The sequence below is a fragment of the Varanus komodoensis genome, unplaced genomic scaffold, assembly GCF_004798865.1.
Source record: "Varanus komodoensis strain SLA01 unplaced genomic scaffold, ASM479886v1 scaffold1, whole genome shotgun sequence".
In the NCBI taxonomy this organism is placed as follows: Eukaryota; Metazoa; Chordata; class Lepidosauria; order Squamata; family Varanidae; genus Varanus; species Varanus komodoensis.
Genome location: NW_025335268.1, coordinates 91,929,575 through 91,947,470, shown reverse-complemented (window position 1 = coordinate 91,947,470; position 17,896 = coordinate 91,929,575). Strand labels below are relative to the sequence as shown.

Sequence of the window (17,896 nt, the reverse complement as noted above, 5' to 3'; positions counted from 1 at the left end):
AGTGGGAGAAAATAAGATTGTTAATGGGTAAATACAGATGGCCATTTGTCAGTTTACAATTTCCCAAAGGGTTTTATGGAACTACTTGGTATGCTTGCGGTCTCTACAAAATATCTCTCTCTCATTTTAAAATGAAGTTATAGCCTGGCTTCTTTCCAAGGAGTTCAAAATGGCACACATATTCCATTTTCTCCTCACAACAACCCTGTGAGGTAGGTTAGGCTGAGAAATACTGACTGGGCAAAATCATTCAGTGAACATCGTAGCTAAGTAGGGATTTGACCATGGGTCTCCCAGTCCTTACCCACTACTCTGCTTTGCAAATGGCAAATTACCAGTTGGCAAACGTTCACCTTTGGCTGAATGAAGTTTATCTTTTGCCAAGTTTTGGTAAGAGAATACAAGATGAGAATACATTGAAGCTGCCTGGGACCAACTGTGATATCTTTCCAATACAAGGTTAAGACCTCCTGCTACCCTCTGGCATTTGCTTCAACTATTGAGCAGTATACACGACATCAATAATAGTAATACGGTAGTTTACTATGATGTATATATTACCACTTGATAAACCAGTGGTAAATCCCAAGAACTGAGGAAAAATCTTACCATATTCTATTGAAATCTGAAAGTTTAGATAGAAGGAATGATGAGATCATCCCTGCCAGCTGGCTGTACTATACAGATGACCAGTTTACTACATGGTTACTTGGTACCCTGATATAGTACCAGTTGATAGTGCAATACAGATGAGCGTCTATCAGAAACCCTTTCTCCAAAGAGTGTCTATACCATAGCTGTTTATATAACCAATTGATGACCCGATTGTCTTCACTGCCTTGCCAACTGGCAAAGTGAAACTTGCCATTCCCCTCCCTTCCTTAGATTTCTAATCAGTGACAGATGCATGGTTGTCCCACATCATGTTCACTATAGTGAATATAGATGGCCAACCTAGTGAATGGTTACATGTATGCTACGGTGCTTTGTTTATATAAGTTATGGTCCCATTTTCTCCATTGACATGTACTCAATGTGGCTGATACTTTAAAAACAATTAACAATACAATACACTTAAAATATTCAAGTTATTGCTCAGCAAATGGTAATCTATAATCACTGAGGTGTCTTTCTTCTCGAATGATTATATGTGCAACAAAATGAGTTACCAGCTGGTAAACGATCATCTGTGTACACCCATATGCACCATTAGCAGCAGACAAGGTCTCCACACATCCTTTCTTCCCAAAATATAAATGTAGATGACCAAGATTTCTTTCTTTTTTGCAGTGAGATACTTTTGAATGAGTCATATTAAAACCATCAATATTTCCTAGTATCATGACAATACTGTGGGGTGTTCACATGTGTGTAATATTTAACAATCCTAGCAAGCTGCTGAGTTCACTTAAGTGTTCCACAGATTTTTGGCATGAAATTCAGCTCGTGCACAGTGAAACCTGTGAGAGCTGCTTATACAGAACCACACATGTAGAGCTCAATATGTTAAAGACATTTGGGTGAACTTGCCACAGTTGGAGGATTTTATCCATGTTAACGGATGAATTGAGTGATTAAAATCTTACCAGACCTTTCAAGAAACTGCTCATACAGAAAACTTACTGGACAAAGTACCATCCAAATATTAGAGGATACTTTTATGTATGCAAGAAGGCCTTCAAATAAGGCACAACTGTGTTAGCTTCAAGCTCTTTCCCTGTTGTAAAGTTTAATAAATTTTATCTAGAATGGCTTTGTTATTTCACCTATGGCCCAGAATTATTCTTATGCAAATAAACAAAATGCTGTGCCAAGGACAGGGCTACATTCTTCTTTACATTATAGTAGAATACCTCAGTTAACGTCATTCTAAAACTGTAATACATGATTAACAGTGCAATCCTACACATAATTACTTAAAAGTAAATACCACTGAGTTCAATGGGGATTTATCCTAAGCAAGTGAGTTTAGGATTGCAGTCTCACTCATACAGTAAGCTTAAAACTGACTGGGGTTGGGGGGAGGAGGAAGAAAAGAAATGTAAATGATATATATAGCAACCAGTCCATTTCATTTGATTACTCATCCTCACATTTCAATGCAATTCTTTCAACATCATAAAATGGAAATGAAAACCACTACTGGGGAAACGCAAAACAAGAAGCTCCTTATGCCTGTGTTTAAGGACTACATAACACCCCCCGTTTTCCATCCCTAAAAGACAAGAGTATTCTAGGTTTAGGCTAGAGAACCACCTCTTTGCTTTGCTTTAAAAAAATGCTCAATTAGTATAGGACTTGCTGTTTTGATCACATTGGGCTTATTAACTTCTTTTTACATGTTTACAGCTTTCAAAAGAACTAGCCAGGCTTGATCTTCTTGCATAAACAAGACAAGAACATGAATGGGTATGTGTCTTCAGATGGAAGAAGGAAATAGTGAAGATTTGTTAAACATTTCCAATCTCAACTTAACTGATGTTTATTTCCATCTCTAAAATTATCAAGTAGAAAAACCACCAACATTCCTCTGGGGGTACAAAATAAAGCTGCTACTATCCCTCCATGTCCTGTATACTTGATTGTATAGGATCTGGTAGAGCTTCAAGTTAGCACCAAAAAGGATTGCCAAAGCTGGCTTTGACAAAAGCAAACAATATGTGCTCGGGTATAATACAACCAGGTTTTATTTAAGTTCTCTCTTGTTTACCCCCATACTAGCACGAGTTCAGAGGGAATTTAAAGTTCTGTAAACATTAATTACCCCCTTCCCCCCTTTATAAGTTTACAAAGCAAAGGAGATCAGGAGACCAGATTTGTGACAGCACCTAGCCTCTCTGTGCTAATGGATTCAAAAACTATACACAAATCTGCAACTGCCTCTGAATACTTCCTGTACATGTTGTGGGAGAGGGGGGAGAGAGAAGAAAATCAAATGAAATAAAATCTAAACCAAACTGCTCTGGAGCAACTTCAGTTGTCTTCTTCAGGCGATGATGGCAGAAAAAGATCTTCACACAGCAGCATATCTTCCATGGGCACACTGTGACCCTGTGCAAGTGGGAGCATGGGTGGGGGGTTGAAATGAAGTGTACTGGCCACTTCAGACTGTTTAACATTCTGGAACAGGGACAGGAGAAGTTGGATTACATAAGTATGTCAGCGCAATGGCTAGGAAGTAACGGAAGAGTGTATGATATAACGAGGACCAGCACACCTCATTCTATCCCTCCTTGTGGTTTTTACAAACAGAGACGTTGCCAGTGCTCAGGTTCCTTGTCTCATTTATTTCACTCTGAAGACGACAGCTTCCTGTTCCTTTGCGTTAATGCTGCTGCAGAACTTACAACATTCTGAACCACCTTCATAAGTAACCAGATGACTAGATTTCTGGTTAGGTTTCAGATTCCAAAGGTAGTGTCAACTCCCACACAAATCAACTGGTGAAGATACATATGGTAAAGATCCTATACGTCTCTGAAACGAGACAAATTCACTGCAGAAGGGTCCAAAATAACTGGCCCAATCACTCTGGAGGAAATAATTACAGGAGAAATTCAGCCTGAAATAAGTGCCTCCTCCCACAACTTGAGTCCCTAATTGTCCAGGAAGGCTGGAGTGTGCTGAAGCATGAACTCCAGCACCTTTGACATCACCACCCAATGAAGATAGACTTGAACTTCTCCAAATTTAATGTGCTGAAGAAGGGCTGGCAGGGATGTGCAACGCCAAACCAATCCAAGCTGAATGCTGCCTACCACCCCCATTCCCTGTTGTTGCCAGTTCTACAGTTAGCTAGTGAATGCACCTCCTGAAACTGGAAGGCATCTTTTGCCTGATGGAGCATGGAAGTCAGTATCTGCGTGGCATTTTGGTTCTGAATGACATCTGTTAACCATGAGCTCTCCACCATGATTGCACCAGTTATCTGTGATGAGGGGAGGGAAGGAAGCTACCATATGTAAACTTCCAAATGGCTTTCCAAATAGCTTGGGAGAAGAAATCATCACACAGTAATTTGCACTCAGCCTCATGAGTAAATCTTCTTTCCCACCTATCCAGTAGAAAGAACCAGAGGCCAAAAGAAATGAAGGTGGTTGTGCAATCCTGGGCAGAAAGGACTTGTTGAGGCTAGAAATGGCAGCCTGAGATGATTGATTCTATGATCCGTTTGCAAGGCAAGGATGACTGCAGGGGATAGGAAGTACTCTGTCCAGCAGTGGAGAATGCATGGTTAACAGACACAGGAAAAGCCAGTCGTGTTGCATATACTCAGTAGTCATCCAAAGTCTCTATTTCTCCCATATTCAGCCGCTCTGATGAGGCATTGACTGAGAAACCTGCAAAACAAGACAGATCCTAAGCTTTTAGGTCATAGACATGGTATGTTTTGTTTAGTTTTAGAGAGAGTGTGTGTATGCGCGCACATGCATACGCGTGCATGCCGCTACATTAGTCCACACCTGGGCTTTCCAGACATAACCAATCTTAAAAGTAATTAATATAGATTACAGACTATTCAAGGCAATACTGTGCCAATTTAGGATTTCTTTTGGTGCTTTAACTTCTGATCTAAAGCTATTTTTACACTATAAACTCATGAGTGAGGAATCATCCCAATGAACTCAGTTGTATAACAAAAATATATTAAAAGATTCCTCTTACAAGCCTGCCACTTGAAACAGAGTTAATGATTAAAATTAACATAGGTGTGCACAAAAAACATGAGTAACTTTCATCAGCTGTTTTCCTGAACATACCTATGTGTGAAATAAGAAATACGAATGAGCAACAGAGAGAAGTGAGGACTGGAGTGATGATGCCCAGGCAACAACTAAACTAAACTAATGGTTGTAACTCAAAGAGGGGAAGAAAGCACTGGAGCACTCAATGACCCTTAGTTTCTCTTTTTTTCCTTTTATTTAATATAACACAAAAACATGTTGTTGCTCTGTCACAGCAGAAATATGAGCAAGACTTTTGGAATAAGGATTTTAAGACATTTTTATTCCAGTTTAGAGCAATCCAGTACCCACCTAACAAGCTGGGATCTGCACGAACCATTTTTTGTTTCTTCTTCTTTTTGCCACTCTGCACTGCCTCAAAGTTAGATTGCTGGTTGTTGCTTTGATTAGTCTGAAAGACTGAATGTAATGAACTATGGTTTATCCCCCAGACAGAATCCTGAAATACAAACACATAATATATTACAATATGTAGTACTCAAAAAGGATAACGATTCACTATCCACATCACAGGGGGCACATCAGCACCTCAGTTTCCTAACATACTCTCCCTCCCACCTTATGTCATCATATTTCCATGTTATCTACATGAGGTCTGAGGAACAGCTATGCAGGTAACACAACAAATATCTTCTAAGTATTCCATAATAAAACCTGCCCTCCTCTCAAAAACTGATTACCAATCCTACATCCATCAGAGGGAGATCTCTTGTTCCATAATTAATGACAATAATGTACTTATAAAAGTTCTCCAAAGGGAAAAAAAATGAACCTGCTGCTGCCGCTGTTGGTTGGCTTTTTGTTTGGCACGGCGTTCAAGAAACTGCTTGGCAAATTCCTTAGCCTCAGGGGTGTCTCCAAGGTAAGCTCTGATGTAATCATGGACCTCATAAGGAGATTCCACTTCCTTCAGGAAGGAAACAAAAGTGGGAACTGCAACAGAAAGATGAACCATAAGATGTAAACAAGAACCCAGAACTTTTCAATATCAGATGTTTGATGAATATTCCTTCAGACACCATATAGCACAAGATTATCTTTGCCTGCAAGACAATAGAAAGCCCAGTCCCCAGTCACTGAGATACAAAATAAGTCATGAAGATGAAAGTCTCAAGCTCAGCTTGAGTTGTCAGTGCTTACCTCATCAAACTTTTCATCAGTGCCCTAAGCCCTGCGGTAAGATATACAATTTAATAATAAATAGAATATGAATTGGCACATCAACCAATTATTTATGCTATCCCAAGAATAAGAAGTGGGCTACTGGACCTTCTGCATTTCTCCTATTTTCCTTAATGTTTTTAAATACAGTTCTGACCCAGGTGCAGCCAAATACCAGGTAGTATATTTAGTATGATCCACTACTTACCATCCAAATTGTTGGCTGTGTTGAGTGCATGAAGCATCTGTTCACACCACTGAGTGAAGCCATCCTGGGATTTATTAACCCCCTGGAACAACTTCAACAATTTTTCTTCTTCTTCCACCTTCTTATTCTGCCTGCTTGTAACACCTATAGATTTACTATACCAAACAAAAACAGAGTATGAGGAAAAGACTGAAAGGAAGGAACATGAAAAGTATGCAAGACTAAAAAATTCAAGCAGCCTCTCAGAAACTTTCATCAGCAGCATTACTATCATAATCTCCTCTATACCACCCCTTAGCCAAAGCTCTAATAAAAAGTACACTGAGACAGCAACTAACAAAAAATAGGAGGGAGTCTAAAAGATCCTGGCTCTGCTGATGGAACAAGCTGGAGTTTGTTGGAAAGATTCCATCTGCTAGGAGAGTTTAGAGGGCTTGGAAAAGGTCTCGCATCTACAGGGAAAGGCAGGAAAGCTCATGGCATACCACTTCCTACCTGATGCTAGCATTGCTCTTGTTTTTATTCGTTGCATTACGAGGTCCCACTTCTTTGACTGCATCATCCCAGAATCCCAGGTTTGAATTTTTAGTGTCAGCATTGCTCCAAATACTGCTGACAAGGTCTGATGCCCACTGGCTGCTAGGATTCGTGTTTACAGAGCCCCAGACTGAATTGCCAATGCTGGTGTGCAGATTAGAATGCTGCTGCAACAACAGTAAGGGAAAAACTATTCATTATCATCAGCCACAGAGGAAAAGCAATGCAACTATGTAAGTGTGGACTTCAACAAGAGGCTTATTTTTTTTTTTAAACTGGAAGTTAGACACTGTACTCACTGTAGTGCTGCGGGACCTGTTTTGTTGCTGCTGGTGTTGCTGCTGCTGCTTTTGCATCTGCCTTGCCTCTTCCTGCTGTATCTCCAAAAGAGACTTTGTACTGGCAGCAGGTTTGGCAACATTTCCCCAACCAGACAGTTTTTGTTGCTGCTGCTGTTGCTGCTGCTGCAGGGCTTTCATTAGTTCGTGCTGCTGACGCCGTTGCTGTTAAGACAGTCAATGCACAGTATTCCAGTTCTTAATGTACATACGACTATCTTTCACTGCTTTTTAGAAAAAATATTTTAATCATAGCTGAATGAATGTAAACAGTAATGTTTCAGTATGGATAACCAAACTGGTCCCCAACACATCAATCAAAATTGATCACTTACCTTTAGATTAATCTCTAATTTTGAAAACTATACCTGGACACACATACTTTTGGAGTCTGCTTTCCCATCAAGCAAATACCAGTGGCAGAGCAAATTACTTCTCTACAAAAATCCCTTATTTGAACATTAATGAAAAACTCTCAGATTCAATTTCAGAATCAGCATAGTTAATTATATTACTTACTGTTTTGGGTTTTTAACTCCCTGTATATTTCTGAATAACTTAACCAGATGGTATTTTAATAAAATATTAAAGAACTCTACTATTACAGTCCTGAAAATCTAAGACTGTGGCCATGTTTAACTTAATAAGCAAATGCCTTGCACACACATGTATCCCTTTCTTCCCTCTGAGGCATGTAGCAATTAAACATGGAAATCTCCAGTTAAAAATCATTTCCTTCTTTTGTCTAATATAAACAGCAGCTTCCTGCATGGGGAAAATGTTTCTGCATATCTGGACTTCTTAAGTTTACTCACAAGAAAACACTGGGCAAGTTTCAGAGCGACCCCAAGTAGATATAAACCACAACTGCACACAAATCAACAAGCCAGGGTCTTTAGGTAAGAAATTATTGACTTCTTAAATGTAAAAAGGGACCAGAGGACATCAGGCAGGACATCACAGGCTTATGGCAACAAACGCGATTCTGTTGCAGCAGCTACCGGAATCTTATTTTTCAAACTACAAAATTTACCTCTTCTTGAAGCTGCCGCTCTCTCTCTTCTTCAAGCTTCTGGATTTCTGCTAGTGATAATGTTGTCTGGGACTGACATGCTCTTGAATTGGCTTGCTGACCCCATGTTGAAGAAGAAGGAAGCTGGCAACAAAAGCACAGTTATGAACTCTTAATGGAGAAGATAAAGACACCAAAAAGTTGATTACTCAATCAGAGACATTTTAACTGTTCAGCGCTTCACCCAACCTGTTGCCATCTGGATTAGTGAGTGGCATACAAATTCAAAAATAAATAAATGTATAAATAAATAAATAAATAAATAAATAAATACTAATGTGGCCACAGTCAGAAATCAGCAAACGAAGGTTAGTAGTTTAGAAACAGAAGGAAGAGAGCACTCAAAAGAAAAGAGTGCTCATAAAGCTTACACTCAACATCTGAGACCTTGCTCTGAACGCCATTTCCAAGGCTCAACTGGTAGCAATGAGGAGGAGGAGTTTCTCTGCAGTAGCCCCCAAATTATAGCATTGTATCTCCACTAAGGCCCAGCTGGTACCCAATTTTCTAACTTTTCACTACCAAGTTAAGACTATTTTCTTTGCCTCTTATCAACTCCAAGCAGCATATGGGAGTACTGTCAGTTGTATGCCTAGCAGAGTGGACTTGGCTTGGTTGCATAAGTTGTTAAACTCTGAACATGTCCTTTAAATTTTAGCTGAATGTTATGATATTATATTGTTAATTATATTTTCTATTGCATTTTATTGTATTTATCAACTGTTGTATACCACCCAGAGAGCTCTGAGCTATTGAGCAGTGTAGATATAAATTAAATTAATGGTAACTAGTCTCACTCTTGGTGATTGCATGATTACTCGTACCTTCATCTGTGCAAGTTGCTGCTGCTGTTGCTGCTGTTGCAATCGGCGCAAAGCCTCCTGCTGTTGCTGCCTCTGCCTCATAATTTCTTTCTGACGTTGGAGTTCCAGCTCCTTTCGCTTTCGTTCTTCCTCTTCATGCCTCTGTCGGGCTGCTTCCTCTTCCATGCGCAACCTATTTTCTTCTAACTGACGCTTCGCCTCTTCCTCACGTGCCCATTTGGCAGCCTCCTCTTCCTTCCCAGAACAGAAATAATATGCAAGCTCTATGAAGTTCTAAATTAAAATGCTATCCTTTGTTTCAAAGAATATGACTTGTTCTATAATTTATTATAAGATGGAAATATAGCTAGCTCAGAATGTCCCCTAGGACAGTGCTCAAAGAGCCATCACACCTTTCATTGTTTTTCATTCTACAATCGAAAATGTTAAGACCGTTCCTCAGTTCTGAAATCCTCAAATGCCTTGTATTAAACCAAAATAAAAGATCTCTCTGTACTGCTTGATTTATAAAAGGTCACTCATTCAAACACAGTCAAACAGTGAACATGCAAGTATGTAGCAGCCTTTGGTTCTGGCAATTCTTAATATGAAAAGATTTTTACCCTTCTTTTCACCTCTTCCCGCTGCCGTCTTTCCTCTTCTTCTCTTCTCCTTTCCTCCAATCTTCTAAGTGCTTCTTCTTGTTGTTGTCGTTCTTCTTCTTCCCGCTGCCGTCGTAGTGCAATTTCTTGTTCCCGTTGCCGTCTCAGAGCTTCCTCCTGGAAAAATAAGTAAGACAGACATTAAATGGCTACAGCCAGAAGTGTGAGCCGTCCTGAGGCTTTTGTGACAGGACGGCGCACGCATGCGCACACACACACAAATAAAGTTGTTTCTTGTTGGCTGAAAGGATGACAAATATCTGTATATTACACAATATCGATTTTCAGTTATACTAAAACTTTACTAAATTAAGATATTATTTTATGGCTTCTAGGACACTACTGTCATTACTCTTGGTGGTAATGCTACTAATTGAGAAACCAAGGTATTTCTAGAGACAGTAATAACTTTTGGAACCTTTTCAATCAGAGTTTGGGCTTGGTTTGGACACTGAAATAGACTTGGTTGCCCTGTATGATAACCTCTGTTTAAAGGGAGACAAGGAGTGTGTGTCATTGTTGATATTCTTTGACTGGAAATGTTCAGTACCATCAGTCATTATATTCTTATGTAGTCGCTAAGCTGGGCATTGGATGCATTGCCGGGGATGAAAGGGCTGCAGCTGTGGTTGCTGCTGCTATTTCATTTCTATACTGCCCTAAAGCTGATGCTCTCCTGGTGGTTTACAATTCATAAAACTGACAATAAGATGCAAAAAAATCAGAAAACATTAAAAGTTTTAAATAGCTAAAAAAGACGGTAACAAAGGGAGACACTGCAAAAACAAAGGGATGGATGGGTCATCTACCTCAGGCCCCTTGGTGGCTGAGCAAGTCTTTAAAGGCCACAGAGAAGAGGGCCATTTTAACCTTGCACCAGAGAGATGACAGATTCAGCCAAGTCACAGCAAGGAGGTTGCACCATCAGCAGGGGGTCAACACAGAGAAAGTCCTCCCCTTTGTTGCTACCCTCTGTGTTTCCCATGGAGTCAGCACTTGGAGGAAAGCCTCAGAGGCTGAATGTAGCATCTGCAAAGACCACCACTGGAAGAGGTGCTCTGACAGAGACTGCAGTCCTAAGCCATGTAAGGCTTTATAGGTTAAAAATAGCCCCTTGAATTGAGATTGGAAGCATACAGGCAGCCAATGCAACTGGACCAGAACTGATCTTATATGTTTGGACCTGCAAGTCCTGATTATCCTTTCAATTCTGAATTTGTAACTCTTGGTTTGATCTTTTAAAGTCCTAAATGGTTTTGGATTAGATTATCCAAATTCATATAAATGCAAAGATCTTGCTGTTGGACCTGATGGTAAGAGTTGTTACTGGTGATCACCAGGGACAAGGAGTTCTTAGTAGTGCCCCTACATTTTTGGAACTCTGTCCTCAAGGAGGTCTGTATGGCTGCTTTTTAAAAGAATTTTGAAAATATTTTTATTTAAGTTCATATTTGACCGGTCCACTGTACTGGAAATTTTGTAGGGTTTTTCCTTCTGCTAATGTGCTTTATGAAGGAAATGTATCTTGAAAAGTAGGGTGAAAATATATTAAATGAATGAATATATCTTTGCCATTGTGCAAACTGAAAACTAATCCCTTAGGACAAATATGAAGAAAAGAAATCCAGCACTAAAAAGACAAATTAAAATTTCACTCATAATGTTGTAAGCCGTCCTGAGAAATTGTCGCAAAGAACGGCATATAAATGTTTTAGATAGACAGACAGACAGACAGACAGACAGACAGACAGACAGACAGCAAGGCAGTATACAATTATAAGGAGGAGGTAACTTCTGCCTGATGCCCCCCACACATATGCAATTGTGAAAATGGGCTTTTTATTATACTGCAGTAATTCTTATTTGTGCACATCTAGGATGTCACCTGCTTCCTGCGTGCTAGCTCCTCCTCTTCTCTTCTTTTTCTTTCTTCCTCTTGCCTCCTGATCAGCTCTTCCTGTTGCCTCCGAATCTCCTCCTGTCTTTTCCGTTCTTCCTCTTCTCTTTTGGCCCTAAGTTCAGCTTCTCTTCGCTCCTGCTCTAGCTGAAGGTATAAAAGTAGCATTGGAAGTGAAAACTGAAGTGAAATATGTTACCACTGGTTGTATGAATCTCATTGGTTAAAATATTAAATGGTTTCTTCTCTGTAGCCACTGTTGCTATTGGGTTTTTTCATGTCTTTGTTGTCTCTTGTAAAAGACCTGCTCCAGAATTTGGCAATTCATTAATCATTTGGAGAACCATAATTATGAGAGATCGGCATAGCCCATGTCAGTTACTCAGGTGAGATGGAGGCTGAAACTGGAATTGCCAATGAGATGTAGTAGTAGAACATCCACTATGCCTCACCTTTGCTGCTTTGGCCTTTTCAAGCTGCTGCAACTGTTCTAGAGCTGGTCCCTGAGCTGCAGTATCAATTGGGAGATCCCACACACTGCTTCCTTCCCAGACTGCAAAGCAAACAGGAAACAAATAAGCTGAGGCAGACTAATTAATATTTACATTAGGAAAGTGGAAAGATTAGTAACTAGTTATCTCATCTGACCATTTCACTGAGAATAATAAGAATATCATGGTGCATCATTTGGACAAATCCAGCATGAGTTGTTAGAAAAAGTACAGACAAGGATTTAATTTTTAATACATACTGTGTGATAAGGGATGAATACTTTTAGCTAATCAAAAGATCTTAAATAAGCAGAAAATAGAAAGACAATACAGATGGGTAATCTGTAATCAAATAGTTACAGATAATAATTAGAATAATTATAGTAAAATGAAAGTAAACAAAAAACAAACCCTTATAAACAAGAGTTTTCCACACTTTTAATTTTGCTGCTTTTTCATTCCAGCCAACAGTCAAAGCTACCTGGGTGTTTCAGAAAAGTTCACACCCAAAAGACAAAATGATAAAATATAAATCTTTAAAATTTCAAAACAGAATAAAATGAAAGTATAAAAATAGAGCAAAAGTCAAGAGCAGTGTAAAGATCTAATAAAACTTTTTAAAAAACAAAAGGACATTAAAACTAGGCATGCTAACATCAAGTTATAGTAAAATTGGAGAGAATAAAAAAGTTCACATGTTCTCTCTGCTCTCTTATCCAGTCAGCCTCTGAAGGCAAAGCACTGTCTCAAATCATAGTTTGTGGGTTTGATTGCAACTGCAATGGATTTTTGGGTTTGGAGGATGCAACAGCAAGTTTTCCAAACTATGGTTTGCAAATTAGCTTCAATCCAGGATTTCAGATCCTGGTTTGGCAATCATTCACAAACTATAATTTTGGAGTTGGGACTACTTTGAATACTATTACAAGCCAGTTTGTTATTGCACATTTTGGTTTGGTATTATGTCTGAATGCAGCCAGTATCAAAGCATTCAAAACTGGGTTTCCTACCAGTAGCTTGTGGAGCAGCTGATTGAAGCTCCCAAATAGAACCAGTGTCTGGCACTGACACAGACCTTGTTACAGGTGGCACCATGTTCTGCTCAGCTTTTCTGTAATATGGAGAGAGGAATTCAATATGTTACTTTAAAAAGATAGCTCATCCCAAATGTTGCAATGGATTCACTTTTTTAAAAGCTTTTATACAATTCCCCTCTTTTTCTCCATCCTTCCAACAACCAGTACTACAGTAGCATTACTGCCTATCTTCCTTTTCACTCTAAATTAGCGAAAAAAATCCAGATGTCTGAGTTTGACAAAACATTACTGGTCAGAATTTTAGTGCAAAGATCAGTTAGTAAAACAGGCTTCAACTACTGACCACTAGCCTGTATGTCTGGTATCTTATCTAGCCCTTAGTGAATTTTACTTTCATGATCTAAGAAAGCTTCATAACTTTAATGGTACTGACACAAAAGGTTGTATCCAACTGGTCCCCCTCTCCAGACAGAAGGCTCTTTAATCCAGAAGATCAAATGGGGATTGAGGTTATTTTCAGAAATTCTTCCTATATACCTCTCCTCTTTCCATGCTATTCCTAACGGTCCTCCACTGTCTGAGGCAGATTATTGGGGGGGGGGGGGTACAGAAGGGATGGGAATCACCAAAAAAAAAATCAAACAACCATCCCTCACAGTTGGCTAACAAAAGTTTCAATTTGATCAAAGAGCACTCCACAAACCAGGGACACCAGCTGGACAGAACACAAAGAAATTTTGTAGCATCAGAAAAGAGTGATTATACCTTTAATGGCAAATACTGAGGGTACATCAAACAGTGATGTCTTAATTGAATACCTAAAAATGTAATGAGTGAATGTTGCATACAAACATTCACAAAAATCTGTCAGGGAGTTGTGCTTGACTGAAGCTTCCTGCTGAATGTACTGAATTTACTACTGCATGTTGCATTAGGTTACTCTGAAACCTGAATTCTTACCTTATTTTAAGTGCCTGGAACTGCTGCAAAAGAAGAGCCAGTTGCTGCTGCTGCTGAGATGAGAGGGCTGCTTTTTGCTGTTGTGCCATTACCTGTGCATACTGTTGTCTTTAAAAGGATGAGAAAAAGTTCACACTACTTGCCAATGGAATTAATAAAAATACAAAATAGAACCACAAAGGAGTATCACAATAATATTCAAGCAGGTCACTAAAAACCAGAAAAAATACACCCTGTAAAAATTAGGAACTGAATCCTACTGCAGAGGAAAAGTGAATAATCAACATATATGACATTCACTTCAGCTATAATGATTTGGATCCTTCTGTTCATTAAAAGTTTTTAATCCAATAAAGGATCCTACTGGTGGAGGAGGGCATGACTCCAGCATATAAATGCATACAAAAGTAAGTATTTTGTGGTAAAAACACAAACACTGCATCTTATAAAGTGCATTAAAAGTTTTTTAAAATTATAAATTGCAAACTGATGTGGATAGACAACAGAATTATGAATGTAAAGTTGGCATGAACTAATCTTCCATCACTACTCAGGAATTAATGAGGCATAAATCAGATGTTTTGTGAGCCGCCCCGAGGCTTCAGCGAATGGGGCGGCATAGAAATTTTCTAAATAAATAAATAAAATAGCATAACATAGCTACAGGCAGATCTTTACATTGACGTACTGTAACAAAAATTGCTGGTACTGGAGGTGCTGCATTTGGTACATGGCCGTGAATTCCTGTTGCCTAGTCAGTCGTTCCTGGTCCAACTCTCCCTGTAGATGTGAAGAAATCAGGAACTGAACTTGATGGATGCACCAACCATTTGAATTCATTTGGTTATTTTATTGTTGCTGATGTTTTTATGATCAAAAATGAACCCTAACACTGCAGTTCTACCATGACAATCCAAATTCTATACCAAGAAAAGCTGAGTTGTAAGTTGTATCCACTTGGCAATTCAAAACAAATATGCAAATATCAGATTTTCATAATAACTGTGCGAGGAAGGGGTGCTGGTTCTCTTTAAACCATTGGAAGTGATAACTAGTTTCAGCTTGTAAGATTTCAACATGCAGCACACATGCCCTTTCAAGCTTATTATCAGAGTCACACAAACTTAAAGGTTGCTCTTAAAGTAATAAAACCAACATTTTTGGGAATGAGAAATTCTGTGTCCAGTAGCAAATCCAGTGCTTGTACAGTCGTGGAGTATACTGAAGTAGTGCCCAAATACCTTTGGGTCTTAAAAATATTATTTAATAACAGTTACAGTGAGGAAAGCTGTTGCAGTCCAAGGTAACAACTCCTTTACTGTGCCAGTTCGTGAATCATGATAAGCCTTGCAGCCCATTCCTCTTCCTAACATAACTATGACTGACTGCACAACTGGCTTACCTCTGGTAAGTGCAAGCCCTCAGTTCAGGACAATGGTTACAAAAACAAAAAATAAAGGGACTTTTAGGCATTAAATGGGGGAAAACTTAAATCCCCTCTCCCAAAATAACAAGGACTAAAGCTGGGGTGCGTGCACCAACTCAGAAATCTAACATACAGACACAGCTGTTCTAGTTCAGCTCACATGGGGACAAAGGTGGTCACTGCCAAATGAAGTGTAGAGCTGAAGCAAGGAGCTAGAGAGGTGGGGCAGAGGGCATAGCAAGGAATGACTGGGGTTTGTGCTGCGCTTGTCAGGCAGCTTTGTAAACCTTTAACACAAAACATGCACAAACCGCTCTGCTGGGTTCATATTTCATGACCCCTTTTCACAGCTGTTATTGCTTCAGTTATTGAAGTTCCATGAAAATTCTTTTTATAAAGAGCCCAAATATGCATAAATGGGATGGCTAGGAACTAAATAGAGGGAAAATTATGCCAACCTAAGAACTGTGAAGTGAATGGAGGCGGAATCTGCACACCTGCAGTAGCTGTTATTGTACATGGACAAATTTCCCTCCATTTACTGCCGTGCCCTTACATTTGAAAAATTTTCCGTCCTTTTATTCCCAGCCATTTCATTTGTGGTCATTTCCCAGTCCAAAAGATTATACAAATGTTTTGCATAGGTTTTCTTAACCCTTACAGCTGGCAGAATAGGAGTAAGCAAATGGCAAGCCAGCACCAGAGGTGCTTACACTCTACTCCATGTGACCCTATTCAGTCCATTCCATTTAGCCATCTTCTCAGGGTGGTTATTGTTTTTAAGAATCGTCAGTGAACCACTGTAACTGCAGCAGTAACTGCTCTGAAAAGGAACCATGAGAATTGTGAGGAACTAACATCTCCCTGTTTTGGAATAGCTGCAGATTTAGGGAAGTTCAGAAAAGGTTAAAGGTACTTCAACAGTTACAATCAAGTGAATTACATTGCTAAAGAGGAGATACTGTTTCTCTCCGCTTTTGGTGCATCTAGTTTTGCTGCTTCCTCCTCCTCCATTTTCTAGTGCTTTTCAATTGATATTTTGGCAAATTGTCCCTGGCAAACTGTTTGCAAATCGGTTTATATACCTTGCCAGTTGACTTGTACGTTATCTACTCCACTTTACGCTCCCTTATTGGACAGTCATAAGAGTGCTTTAGCAAAAGACTAACAAAAATAGTACTTTTAAAAGGTACAAATATATTTGCACAATTTTCTGGGGCAAAAAAATAAAAAGTGGTAAACTAGTGATGGTTGCTCCAAAGTGCAGTTTGGGCATTGGTAAAGGAACTGTTACTGGCACAGAAAGGAAGGGATTGTAATGAAGGGCAGGAATTTTGCTCTTGCCAAGTAGATAGCTAGCTAGCCAATCCCCCATAACACAAGTATTTTTGTTGGTTAAGAAACCACAACAAACCATTGTGGATCAAACAACCCCTAAAATAAGCCATGGTTTGTCAGGGAGGCCTATGGCAAGAAAGAGTTCTCCCTGTGGTAAGTGGTCTGAGACTGGACAACACAACAATTAACCATGACTAGTTACCTTCAATGGATTGTCATGCAAACCAAGTCAGTGTAGTGGTAGTGGTGTAACAACTGCACATGGGGCCCTGTAATAACATGTCTTGGCTTAATTTCTTAGTTTAAAATTAATCTGTTGGTCAGGTATTTACCATATGCAGATGTGGTGGACATGGAGCAAAAGGGACCCTGCCCCACATTTTCATGATGTCTCCAAGTGGCTGGAAGCTCTCATCACATGCTCTTTTCACCAACAGTGACATTGTAAAATACCCAGCTTGAAACCACTCTGTCATCTCCTGATTACTGAACGGACCTGAAAAAATCAGTAACATACATGGAGGGGGGAATAAGACGTTTATGGAGACAAGATGTTCAACAGCCACATCTCATACGTACAGTGCCTTGCATAAGTATTCATCCCATGTGACTTTTCCAAATTTTGTAACAATAAAACCTGGAATCAAAATGCATTTAATTGTTAACACTTGATGTATCCAAGATATTCAACACTGTGAATGTGCCAAATATTTTTTATTTAAACAAAACTGACCTGGCACTTGTTGGTTACATGCACATCCCCACCTGCACTCCCTGAGTCAAGGTTTAGTAGAAACACCTTTGGCAACAACTATAGCTGAGAATCTTGAGTAAGCTGCTTTCTGCTTTGCACATCTGGACCCTGAAATGTTTGTCTAGGCTTCCTGGCAAAACTGCTCCAGCTCTGTTACATTGGGTGGTGACCATTAATGAACAGCAACATCTTGTTACAGATTCTCAAGCAGGTTGAGATTGGGGCTTCAACTGGATCAAGCTAAGACATTCAAGTTCTTGTTTTCAACCCATTCCAATAGTACTTCAGCTTTGTGTTTAGGATCGCTATCTTGACAAGTGAATCTCCATCCCATTTCCAGGTCCCTTGCAGACTGAATCAAGTTTTTCCCTATAATTGCCCAGTGTTTAGCACCATCCCTCTTGCCATCAATATTTATTTATTTATTTATTTATTTATTTATTTATTTATTTATTTATTTATTTATT

General features: G+C 39.3%; 1 protein-coding gene across 1 annotated transcript in view; it reads right to left on the bottom strand.

Moving 5' to 3' along the window:
* Positions 1-2,669: 2,669 nt before the first annotated feature.
* Positions 2,670-17,896, bottom strand: part of GIGYF2 (GRB10 interacting GYF protein 2) — a 70,535-nt gene continuing 55,308 nt past the window's right edge. Inside the window, exons 13-27 of the mRNA XM_044431235.1 lie at positions 17,008-17,244; positions 14,600-14,691; positions 13,912-14,019; positions 12,925-13,025; positions 11,876-11,976; positions 11,412-11,570; positions 9,488-9,643; positions 8,886-9,119; positions 8,023-8,145; positions 6,951-7,154; positions 6,610-6,815; positions 6,115-6,269; positions 5,518-5,678; positions 5,037-5,184; positions 2,670-4,340 (exon numbers count right to left, since the gene is read on the bottom strand). Of these exons, the coding sequence (XP_044287170.1) occupies positions 4,273-4,340; positions 5,037-5,184; positions 5,518-5,678; positions 6,115-6,269; positions 6,610-6,815; positions 6,951-7,154; positions 8,023-8,145; positions 8,886-9,119; positions 9,488-9,643; positions 11,412-11,570; positions 11,876-11,976; positions 12,925-13,025; positions 13,912-14,019; positions 14,600-14,691; positions 17,008-17,244 (2,253 nt within the window). The 3' untranslated portion in view covers positions 2,670-4,272. The remainder of the gene's footprint in view (positions 4,341-5,036; positions 5,185-5,517; positions 5,679-6,114; positions 6,270-6,609; positions 6,816-6,950; positions 7,155-8,022; positions 8,146-8,885; positions 9,120-9,487; positions 9,644-11,411; positions 11,571-11,875; positions 11,977-12,924; positions 13,026-13,911; positions 14,020-14,599; positions 14,692-17,007; positions 17,245-17,896) is intronic.